This window comes from Bipolaris zeicola (assembly GCF_000523435.1).
Source record: "Bipolaris zeicola 26-R-13 unplaced genomic scaffold scaffold_423, whole genome shotgun sequence".
Lineage (NCBI taxonomy): Eukaryota > Fungi > Ascomycota > Dothideomycetes > Pleosporales > Pleosporaceae > Bipolaris > Bipolaris zeicola.
In genome coordinates, this window is record NW_006912472.1 from 1 (window position 1) to 11,112 (window position 11,112).

Below are 11,112 nucleotides of genomic sequence, written 5' to 3' on the forward strand. Positions count from 1 at the left end.
GATTGGCGCGCCGCCAGGGCCGGGCTGCTGCTGTGCTGCCGTGCGAGAGGCAGCGCCGACGAAGCTCTTGCGAAGAATAATTTCCTCATCAAACCACCCGCCCAGCCCATCTGCCTCTGCCTCCGCCTCGCCGCCCGACGCGCCCATCGCCCTCCGCCGCCCCCCAGTCGCGTGCGATGCCCATCTGCCTCCGCTAGACGCCCTCTTCTCTCGTCCCTCCCTCGTCGCCGTGGCTCCCATCCCGCCCCACGCCCATCGCCCTCGCGCTGCAGACGCCTGGGGGATGACGACTAGCGTCTCTGCCTACACCAACCTCGAGTCGCTCCTGCTGTTCCAGTGCCTCCATGCCTATGGCGTCGGCCCCTCCGTCTTCGCCCGCATCTCCGACCTGCTGAAGAAGAACCCTGACATTACCACCCACAAGTACTTCCAGGCCGGCCGCCTCAGTCCTGATGCCCTGCGCAACTTCTACCTCGAGCGCCTGAAGAGAGAGCTCGAGCATGAGCAAGCCACCGACAGCGACTCCCACAACGGCGATGTCGCGAGCCCGACCAAGCGAAAGAGACAGAGCCCGAGCCTGCCTACCGTCCAGGAATCCCTCCAGCACCAGCACTTGATCCCCAAGCTCGTCACCAAGCTCTATGCCTCGTACCGCTACGAGATTGCCGAGCAGATCAGGGCCGAGGAGGACAGATATGAGCGACTGCAGCGCGAACTGAAGAGCATCGAGCGTGGAGAGTGGGACGACCAACTGAGGGACAAGGCCAACGGACAAACATCTGCCTTGCGCAGCCCTGCCTTGCCCCGGAAGTCACCTAATCTGGCACAGAAGCCTTTGCAGCCGAGCCAAAGCCCCCAGCCCGCTCAGAATGGTGCGCGACGCGGTCCTTTCATTGCGCCTTCCCCAGATTCCACCCAGCTGTCTGGTCTTGAGTCTCCGCGACCTGCGCCTGCTCAAAATGGACAGCAATCGCCATCTCAATCCAAGAGGCAGCCTTCTACGCCGCAATCCCACCCGACGCCGCCTCCGCCAACAGCACATCAAGCCCAGCCTGCGTCGCATCATGCAGCATACAACAGCGCTCAATATCCAAACATCACCCCTTTCCCTCAGGCACAGACACCTCAAAACGCACAGCATCAGCCTGGTCCACAGCATCGTGACGGCCACCCGTCGCAGCCCCCATCCCCAGCTGTAGGGTCGCCAGCCCAGAACTATGGCGGAAATGGAATACCTCAGTACGGCGCTCCGGGAACGCATCCGCAATACCACCCACCGCACCAGCAGTTCCCGAACCAGCAACCTCCGGGGCCTCACTCGCCAGGTCTACACCCTGGACAGCAGAGGGCGCCGTACCCCCATTCTGGACACCAGCCGTACCCTCCTTTACAACCTCAAATGCCACACCCACCACCCCAAGCAGGTTTCATGCTTCCACCCTTTCAGGTTGCTCCACAGGATCCATCGCGTGTCCATCACCAAGCAGCTGTGCCGCCGCACCCCCAAGCCTCGACACCTACGAACAACCGACAGCCGCCACGGGCGAGTTTGCAAACGCCCGGCACTGGCAGAGCAGGCGCGCCCCCAATCCATGCTCTTGTCACTCAGGCGAGACAATCACTCACGACACCTTCTACCGCGCACTCTCCACAGAGTTCTCTTGGAACTCCCGTATCTGCAAAGAGTTTATGGAAACGATCTAGTTTCAATGGGACACAGTCTACTTCTTCAAGCCCACGTCCAGAGGTGGAGCCACTCGATGATGTGCCGCCCCTAGTCCGCTCGAATCAGAGTCCCGCTAAAACCAAGTCACAGCGCAAGTCCAGGGCAAAGAGCAAAGGAAAAGATCCAGACCAGGATTCCGTACCAGACGCCGAAACCCCGCAAAATTCCAAACTAATCAACGACCACGAGGAAGAATCTTTGGCGGAACCCGAAACTCGATCTGGACGTTCTCGACGAAAAGCCCCGGCAAGGCGAACACGACCCGGAAGCATTGCATCTTCAAGAGCTGGTGGTTCTGTGCGAGACCGAAGCAGAAGTCAGTCAATTCTCTCACATACCGATACGGTAGCGGCAGACAACGAGTCGCAAACTGGCAACAGGATCAAGTCGGAACGAGGAACCTCTGTCGAGGCTATTGATGAGGAAGCTACCGCCGAAACACCGTCACATATGTCTACCCGACGTCGAGGAGTAGCTGCAATGTCGTCACTTTCAACGCGTCGAAAGCGCAATGCCCGCGAAGCTTCTCTGGAGGCCGAGGACACATCATTTGGCACGCCTGGTCCTCCTCGATCTATCATAGCACCACGTAATTTTGCACGCATGACAGCCCCCATGATGTACGACATTAATTCCCACAAGCACGCATCTACATTCAATACTGCAGTTCGCGCCAAAGACGCAGAAGGCTATTATGACATTATCAAGCGCCCGACAGATTTGTCTTCCATCAAGAAAGCTATAGCAGCAGGCTCAAAGCAAGTTGCTGCAGCTGCAGCGGCGTCAGAAAACCCAACTGCCAGTCCCGGCGGTGCAATCGGAGGCCTCATTGAGCTTCCCTTCACAGCAGACAATGTGCCTCCAAAAGCCATTGTCAACGCGGCACAGCTTGAAAAGGAACTTATGCGCATGTTCGTCAACGCCGTCATGTTCAACCCGGGAGAAGAAGGCGTGGTCAACGATGCAAGAGACATGTTCCAGACTGTCCAGGGGCTCGTTAGCACATGGAGAGATGTCGAGAGGGATAGTGGCAAGGCAGGTAATGAAGGCACCCCTGCCGCCGAGGAAGAGGATCCGCCGACGGCCAGCAAGCGGAGGAAGTTATAGTGTAATTCCCGAACATTGCAGCTGTGTATACGAAAATGAAATAAGGTTTCAGAGTAATGTCAGGTTCGGGCCAGAGTGTCGAATATTATATGATCAGTTTTAAACTGCCTGTGGTCTTCTTTTTGATACTGCTTTGTGTGTTCGTGGTGCTACAGAGTTTATTCGGGGACGTTGTCTCGTTTTGTCGCCTGCAAATGTTTGTGTTCATGCGTGCATGTGAAGTCATAGTAGCCTTTTAGCATTTACATCGATCGTCATGTCATGAGTAAAGGAGTCTGGGTATTGGAAGAAGAATAGAAAACAGCAATAGGGAGGAGTGCATGGGTAGAGGGGAAAAGAAAGAAGGGCCATGTCGTTACTCCTTCCTTCTCTTGCCTCGTTTTCAAGACGAGCAAACAAACATCCCCTCGTCTGCCTTTCATTCATTTTCTCTTCCCTACCCCGTTATTCTATACAAAAAGCACCGGCGCCAAAAAAAAAAGTATCATTCAAACGCAAAAAAATTCCCGTTATCTGATACATTAGGACGGGGGCGCTAAAAAAAAGAAGGATGAGTAAGAAGAAACAGCATGGTAAGGAAGGAAGAGCGAGTAAGTAAAGAAACAAAAAAACACCAAAGCATAGCAAGCACAAAACAAAACGCAAAAAAAAGCCCGACGTGGGGGTCGAACCCACAACCTTGAGATTTTGAAACAATCGTGCCTTTGAGGGCGTGATAACTAAGAGTCTCACGCTCTACCGATTGAGCTAGCCGGGCGATTGATGAAGGGTTGAAAAATTATTACCATTATATCCTTTATCGTTCTGGACAAAGGCAAACAGGAAGAAGGTGAAAGCGATGAGTATCGCTGTTCGTCTTTGCAAAAAAAATCAATTTCGCTGATCCGACGGGGTGTGCGTGGTGGGGCGCGCATCACGCGAAAAAAAAGGCGGGGTAATAAGATAAATCATAGGAAAATATTGTTAATAGGCATCTTCGTGTTAGACTTATTGCACGGTGTTTGTGAAGGGTTTGCGCTAGAGCAGAGATGGATATTGATAAATGTTAGTTATCATAAGAGCTATTATAGCCTGTCTTTTATGCGCAAGGGGGGGCAATGTAAACTACGAATCTCTCTCTCTCTCGCTCCTTCTCACCCCCAATCATTCATAAACTCGTAAGACCAATAATAGAACTCCCTAGATTAAATTTTGCCTATGATATGTCGTAACGGGTCATTATATATAGTCTATACGTGCGCACAAGAGTCTAGGATTAAAGAAAGAAAACTCCAGGTCGAGGCCTCGATGCCGCAATTGGAAATCCAGGAAAAGATGGGAAAGAAACAAATCCAGCGAATACGCGCTCAACACTCCACGTATGGGTCAGTAGTAAGCATTCCCCTTAACTCTTGTTAGAAAAGAACAAAAAAACTCCCTTTGCTCCCCTTCTCGTTATCCATTTTTTACAATTGTGTGACATGACACGGCTTTGTAAAAAAAATTATCTCTTTCGTTTTTGATTGGGTCTTTCCTCCTCTTGCTTCAGCCTATGAATCCATGAGATATTCGTCCAGAGACGGATTCCTCCCATCTGGATTCCGCAGCATGCCTGCTTGATTCTGTCGTAATTGCTCGACCTCTGCCTTTAGCGCATCCCTCTCTTTCTCAATCGCTTGGATATAATCAATTGCGCTGGCTAAAATCGTCGCTTTGCTAGGTTTCGGTTGTCCAATTGCATTTGTTCCGTCATTTTGCCGAAGTAAAGGTACCGCTCTCCGTAATCTTTCGAGCTCCGAGTTGAGCCCTTCGCGGTACTTGCGTTCGACCTGGTTGTGCGGCTGGCGCCTTGAAGTCTGGCTTTTTAGAGTAGGCGATGTTGCAGCAAGTTGGCTGTCGGTACTACTGCGGCTCATCCTCGGGCGACCCCGCTTCCTGGTTGGTCGTTTTGGTGTTGAAGACTCCGACGCTGATGCAGGCGATGATGGTGATTCGCGCTTTAGCGTGTGGGGACTTAGCGATGGGGAGACGGCTTGGTGTGGTGCGTCGCTTGAGTGTGATGAGGAATGCGATGTCGTTGCCGCCGTTGTGGGAGAGAAGGAATCGTGCTCGCCGGCTTGTGGTGGTGTGGGACGATGTATCGAGAAATCACCCCTATATTGGTCGAATTGCCCAAACTGCGGTTGATTATAAGTTTGCGGGTAGGACTGTTGACGGCTCGAAGATGGCAGTATAGTCGCCGGTAACTTTGAGGCTGATGTCCTTTGGGATTTGGGCTGTGTATTTGAGGCGCCCTCGATGGATGTGGTCGGTTGACTGAAGAAGTTGTCTGAGTCGAAGAACGTGTTCAATGTGTAGTCGGGACCTGGGTCGAAGACATCGCTGAGATATGGATTGTCAAAGTAATTCGAGTATGGCATGGTATCTGCTGGCGGAGTGTCTCCGGTATTAGACCCTCTCGTATTTCTGGGGGCATTCATCAGCTTAATGAAGTCGAGATGGATTGATGGTGTGGTGGGTATTCGAAAATAGCGTATGTGGTAAGTAGTGACTATCCGGGATTGAAGGATTAACGAGCTATGACAATGACAGTCGGGTCGGCATAACCAAGCGTTTAATAAGAGAAAGATACGAGAACGTAATTGTATCGACGATTCGAGAACGGCACAGCCAATGAGGTGGGTAATTGTAGCTTGTGACCTTTCTGAAATTCAGGTCGTAGGCCAATCAATTTCCGGCGTAATGGTTCAGTCAAGTGCGGACGCTTCGAGCAGCTGTAGGGTAATCCCAAAATCGCAAGGTACTTGTGGATCCATCCTCCAATTAATCATCGCAGGCATGCCCAGCCAAAGTTGGCTGCTCCCTTGATGCTTCGTAAAGCATGTACAGTGCATTCGAGCATCCAGATTCTGGAGGAGACGCACATGTCGAATGATGAGCACCTCATCGGCATTGCCCGGTAACAAGAGCATCTCGTGCTGTGCTGGCCCAATGCTCCACTGAATCGGACAAGAGTCGTGTTCCGCGAGTCCTCCGAGACCGAGGTGCCGGAACCACTGATTCACGTTGCAAGGATGAAACATTTTCTTAGGCAAGTAGTTCAACAACTGGTCATGGCGTTCGAGGCGCAGTTCTTTGAATGTGCTGCTGCTGCAATAACACTTCCGGGGCCCAAGTGAAGGATATCGGCAGCTCTCACGGTCGAATTGTGATTTCGCGGCGCATGGTAGCAACCTTGAAAAGGTTGCTAAACCATGGTACGTAGTTTGTTCGTCAGATGTCGCTTACCCCTGTGAGCAGTTATGCGCAAACTGCTGCTACATGGTAGTGCTGAGTAAGTAGAGGACGCGCTGTGCCTAGTCTTGTCTTAGTCACGGGAACGTCCAAACTAGTAGCAATTGTTTGCTAAGAATTGCTGGTGCAAATGCAGAAGGAAAATTGACCAACACCCTGTGATGTCACAGTTTTGCGTCGCGTGGAAGCGGCTAGGCGCATGTTGGGGACGCTGATTGTGGCGCCACATGGAGGGCTGTGGGTGTCAGCGGGTGTTTCCGTAGCTGTCAGTTGCAGGGCCTGGAAATAGTCCGGACAGTGCAAGGGAAGTGGATTGGATATTTACGTCGTTAAGATTTTCCGTTGTCTGTAGGTGTGGATGCTGTCAGCTTGGTCGACGGGATGGCCGGGCAGTTGGTGAAAATGGCGTGATACTGGTCCGACGCAACCCGATCGGGTAAACTTTTTAGGCCCAAAGCTAGGATGACTAGGCACCAAGACTCATGGCAATCCCAATCCCTGTGAAACTGTGCATCTCGTCGTGTTGCTCTCGCACTATTAATCTTTTGCTTGGCTATGTCACCTTTAGCCGTCCTGGCAATTAGATGCCCCCGTCGCCAACAAAATGGCCATTGCATAACTGTGTCAGGACCTTGGGCGCAAACAGTCGACTCTGTATTCTCTTCAGCCATGGAAAAAAAGAGTGTGGGATATTCAGTCGTCTTCGGCCGTGTTTTGCGCAGTCAAAGTAATGTTGCTACCTTACTTGGTAGTGGTAGTAGTAGGGTACGCGAAGTGGGTTGCATGTTGATGCCTACGCACCACTTCTTGAGGCTGTTGCAACGCAACCCCGCGCCAACCCTCGCCAGACCTCAGATCCCCCAGGTTCCAGGCTCGTCTCCACCATGTCGACTATAATCACATCTCCGGCACCAGCTCACGTAAAAACTCGCTTTCTTGTCATATCCGATACCCACTCTGCCACTCCCTTGCAGAATACCGCCAATAATGACACAGCCTTTCGTCCACCGCTCCCCAAAGCCGATGTACTTCTCCACTGCGGCGACTTGACCATGGTTGGTCACTTGGCAGAGTATGAGAAAACACTGGACATGCTGGAGGGTATCGATGCTAGTCTGAAGCTCATCATTGCGGGCAACCACGATATTACTCTAGATGCAGACTATTATGGCAAAAAAGGCAGATTTATGCACGGGAGACAGTATGATCAAGAAATATCGGCTAAAGCAAGAGAGTTGTGGACTGGTGAGCGAGCCAAGCAGGCAGGCGTAACTTATCTCGACGAGGGAGTCCATGTGTTCAAGTTGGAAAATGGAGCAAATTTGCGGGTAAAACGCCGATTTAATATCTCTAGACCCGCGTACAACAGCTGACATCATTTCCAAGGTCTATGCATCTCCCTATCAGCCCGAGTTTTGCGGCTGGGCATTTCCTTACAATCGAGATGAAGACCGTTACAATCCCTCCCACCAATGCACTCCATATGCCAAACCCATCGCCGAGAACCCTATCCCGGACTACCCTAACATCGATGTCATGATGACCCATGGACCGCCTTTTGGTGTCTTGGACGCAACGCAAACCGGCGAGCTAGTCGGCTGCCAACACCTCCTACGGGCTGCCAGACGCTGCAGACCACGTTTACATTGCTTTGGACACATACATGAAGGGTGGGGCGCACAGAAAGTGCTGTGGAATAACGGGGAACTGGATATCAAACCTGAACAGTGTATCCAAAGAGCTGATACCATACATGTTGATGGTGGGAAGACCGCAAACGAGAGGGCAGCGACTGTGGATATTAGCCAGGGAAGCAGCACTTCAGTCGAGTTTGGAAAGGAGACTTTGATGGTCAATGCCAGCATCATGAATGTTCGGTATGACCCACGGAACGGACCATGGCTTGTGGATATGGATCTTGAGCGAACCAGTTGAGCTCATTCGTTTGGCCAGTTGCTCGCATGTGTGACTGTTGGAGATATCCGCAAAGAGCAGACCTTCTTGTTATCTTGATTCTCAGTATTAACATAGAGAAAAAAAGCTTCCGATAACGGTGGTTCAAGTGATCATGGCATTGGACTACAGCTACCTATACGAGAGCAGCTTGTACAAATATACCATGTACCTGCAGGCCAAGCTCGCCGCAGAAAAGCTTGGCCACAAAGAGACTGTCAAAGGTGCTTGGTGAGCGGTGACAAGTTGTGTGGCAATCAATTCTTCGAATCCTATGCGTGGTCCACCCTGCATTTGATGCATGATTGGTCCTAGGTATTTATTATAGAACTCTACTAGTCCATGATTCTTGAGTACTTGTGAGATGACCAGATCATTTCATACACTTCGCATACCCGGAATCAACTACCGTGTATTCTTCTCTACACTGAGCCTTTTCCACCTCACTTCAACAAAAAATACTCGGTCCCTTTTTTTCCAGTCGAGGATATAAAAGTTCCGTAGCCATCAACATCAGCCGAAGATACGCCATTAACAGATACCGTGCTTATATCATTCGATCTTCATCTTCTTTCTAAGAATAGAATAGCCCCGTATCGCCAGTCTAAAATACACTTGCTATGTACAAGTCCAAGTCCCCTCACCGCCAGACATGCGACAAGCATAGATTTTAGCGTATAGACTTACGTGATATTTTGAAACCAAGGTATCAATAGTCGTACCGATGCTTTATCCAGACATATATCACCTCAATAATCGTACCGATTCTTTGCCCGCGGAGATACCACTTGGTATCGGGATGAAAGAAGGGGGGTCCACACATTGTTCTAGACACAACAACATGTACAGTTATACCAAAGTTATTGAATGCGCACATATCACACCGCCTATTCTTACAACCCTGTCTACCGTTGTGTACCCAGCTAGCCATGTCCAATAGTCTGTTTCCCAATTCTATACCCATGAATTTAGTCAATGAGTATCGTTTTAAACCCAGATCAGAGTTGCCAATAATAAACCTAATCCAATCTGAACCTCCAAATTGGACTGGCTCAATAGCTTTCCCAAAAAAGCAGAATGGATTGATTGTTCAGATTGCCTCGGATTTTAATCCGGATTGATTTGTTGACAAAACTCTTGATTCATATAACGATAAATTTGCCGTCCCACTGAGTGCACAAATCACGTGAAAAGCCACTGTATATGTCTTACCAAGTCGCGTAGAAAATATGACATTCTCCATTACAATATTGAAGTAAACAGCTCCTAAGAATGGCAAATCAAGTGATCTCAGTATTGCATAACTGCTTCTTACAAAATAGACCAGCTCAGATAAATACACTGTATGCAAATCTCTGTACAGAATAGCCTATTGACGAAAAACATGACAACGAGAGGGACTTGGTAAGTGTATCCAGATACAAAATAGGTACTCATCGATTGATCCTATCTATATCTATGAGGCTGGATCAGGTAGTTTGGTTCAAGTGAGCAAAGTGCTACAATAAATTTGTCGGATCTAGCAATTCTACACATTTATTGCGCCTGAATTCGCGTGATACCACAAAGGCAAAGATCACATATATCGAGTAGCTAGAATGACACAACAACCTTGTTACTTCTTGCCAACGTTTGTACGAGAGGCAAGAGCCGAAGGCGTAGTTACAGAATTACAGATGTGGAGGGGTTGAGTTAAGGTAGGAGAACTAACGGGGTTTGTCAGAGGAATACGAAAGGGGGGCGGAGGGCACGGGATATGCGACATGTCTCATATATTTTCGTCCGGCAGTCACAGTCTCAAAAGTAGTATCTTGGAAAGGAAAAGGGGAGAGTGGGGAACGGGTTGACTCTTCAAAAAAAAAAGCGAGGATTATATCGATCTACGATGTTGTTTCCCTTCTGTGCGACGGACGAAAAAATGAGGGACCGAGGGAGAGAGAAAAAAAAACGGGCTTTTACACAGGACGAGGCTGCTTTTTTTTCGGTGGAGGACAAGGTGGGTTTAGAAATTGTGCTACTGAGCAATATGTGCATATACGTATTTGTGTATGCACAAGTAGCAGTTCTGCAACTGATCAAGTTACAGAGTGTTTCTTTGTCTACTGCGTGGAGAACAGTGGACATAAATCCGCGACGATAGATCATAAATATATGTATGTGTGTACACATACAGCGAAGATTGACCATACTACCATAGACAGACAAGTCGTATACCATCCCTTCGCTTCAACCCGCGAAGCGTCTGTCACAGGAACCACCGTGCTTCATACGAGACTCCCCACAAAATGGGTGGAACAAGGCAGTGCGTCACGACCATAAGTCCTTCACCTCACCCGTCTGCATACCCTTTAGTAGGTTTTTACGATAAATCATCAAAGTATCTAACACACTTCCATCCCTTGCGCTTCTTCTATTCATCCCCCTTTCCCCCCCCCCCCCAAGCAGAAAAAAGAAAGCACAAACCCCAACCAACCTCTGAATCAAGCCCATCTCCCTCACACCCTCCCCAATCCATCCATCTTTCCTCGCATACCCTCCCCAATCGAGCCAAATCCGCCCCCCTTCCAACACCAACACCAACACCAACCGCCCATCACCGGAAAGCGCACAGTAAGTAGTGCTATACCCGCTTTTTTTCCCCACACTGGTGCGGGATACACCGTGTTGGCATCAGATAGCGTGCGGAGGAGGCAATATCCGAGGCGAAAAAAAAACAGAGCGACAAGTTGGTACAAGGTATCGTAGCGGGCGGCGGGCGGCGAGTAAGGGTACAAAAACCTTAGTTTGTCCTTGCGCCTTTTTTTGCCCCCAGTGACATTGTCAGCCTTGTTCAAGTAGTGTGGGGGTTTTTTTGGCGCCTTTTGCAAAGTGTGCCTTGTTAAGTAGCTTTGTTGCGCCTCTTTGTCGGGGGGAAAAATGAGGGCATGTGCCGTTTGGTGGCGAGTGCGAGTGCCGGGCTGGCCTGTTTTTTTAGTGGTGGTGGTTTACTAGTTGGACGTTGTTGCTAGTAAGTGGGTAGTTTGGGGGCGAGTTTTTTTTTTGGGGGGGGGGGG

At 50.0% G+C, this 11,112-nt stretch overlaps 5 protein-coding genes across 5 annotated transcripts; 2 read left to right on the forward strand and 3 right to left on the reverse strand.

The window, feature by feature from the left end:
- Positions 1 to 283: 283 nt before the first annotated feature.
- COCCADRAFT_10080 (uncharacterized protein) lies at positions 284 to 2,833 on the forward strand (the record flags this gene model as incomplete). The annotated part of the gene is made up of 1 exon (XM_007720214.1): positions 284 to 2,833. One exon carries the CDS (start codon positions 284 to 286, stop codon positions 2,831 to 2,833), a length of 2,550 nt encoding a protein of 849 aa, XP_007718404.1.
- A 1,529-nt stretch (positions 2,834 to 4,362) lies between these two features.
- Positions 4,363 to 5,232, reverse strand: COCCADRAFT_31195 (uncharacterized protein; the record flags this gene model as incomplete). The annotated part of the gene is made up of 1 exon (XM_007720215.1): positions 4,363 to 5,232. The coding sequence occupies one exon, from the start codon at positions 5,230 to 5,232 to the stop codon at positions 4,363 to 4,365; it is 870 nt and encodes a 289-aa protein (XP_007718405.1).
- Positions 5,233 to 5,426: 194 nt separating this feature from the next.
- Positions 5,427 to 5,633, reverse strand: COCCADRAFT_112109 (uncharacterized protein; the record flags this gene model as incomplete). Its single annotated transcript, XM_007720216.1, has 1 exon — positions 5,427 to 5,633. A coding segment is annotated over one exon (207 nt), but the record flags the coding sequence as incomplete, so codon positions are not given.
- Positions 5,634 to 6,990: 1,357 nt separating this feature from the next.
- On the forward strand, positions 6,991 to 8,041 carry COCCADRAFT_10082 (uncharacterized protein; the record flags this gene model as incomplete). Its single annotated transcript, XM_007720217.1, has 2 exons — positions 6,991 to 7,434; positions 7,493 to 8,041. The coding sequence occupies 2 exons, from the start codon at positions 6,991 to 6,993 to the stop codon at positions 8,039 to 8,041; spliced, it is 993 nt and encodes a 330-aa protein (XP_007718407.1).
- Positions 8,042 to 9,765: 1,724 nt separating this feature from the next.
- On the reverse strand, positions 9,766 to 9,918 carry COCCADRAFT_112105 (uncharacterized protein; the record flags this gene model as incomplete). The annotated part of the gene is made up of 1 exon (XM_007720218.1): positions 9,766 to 9,918. A coding segment is annotated over one exon (153 nt), but the record flags the coding sequence as incomplete, so codon positions are not given.
- Between the last annotated feature and the right edge of the window lie 1,194 nt (positions 9,919 to 11,112).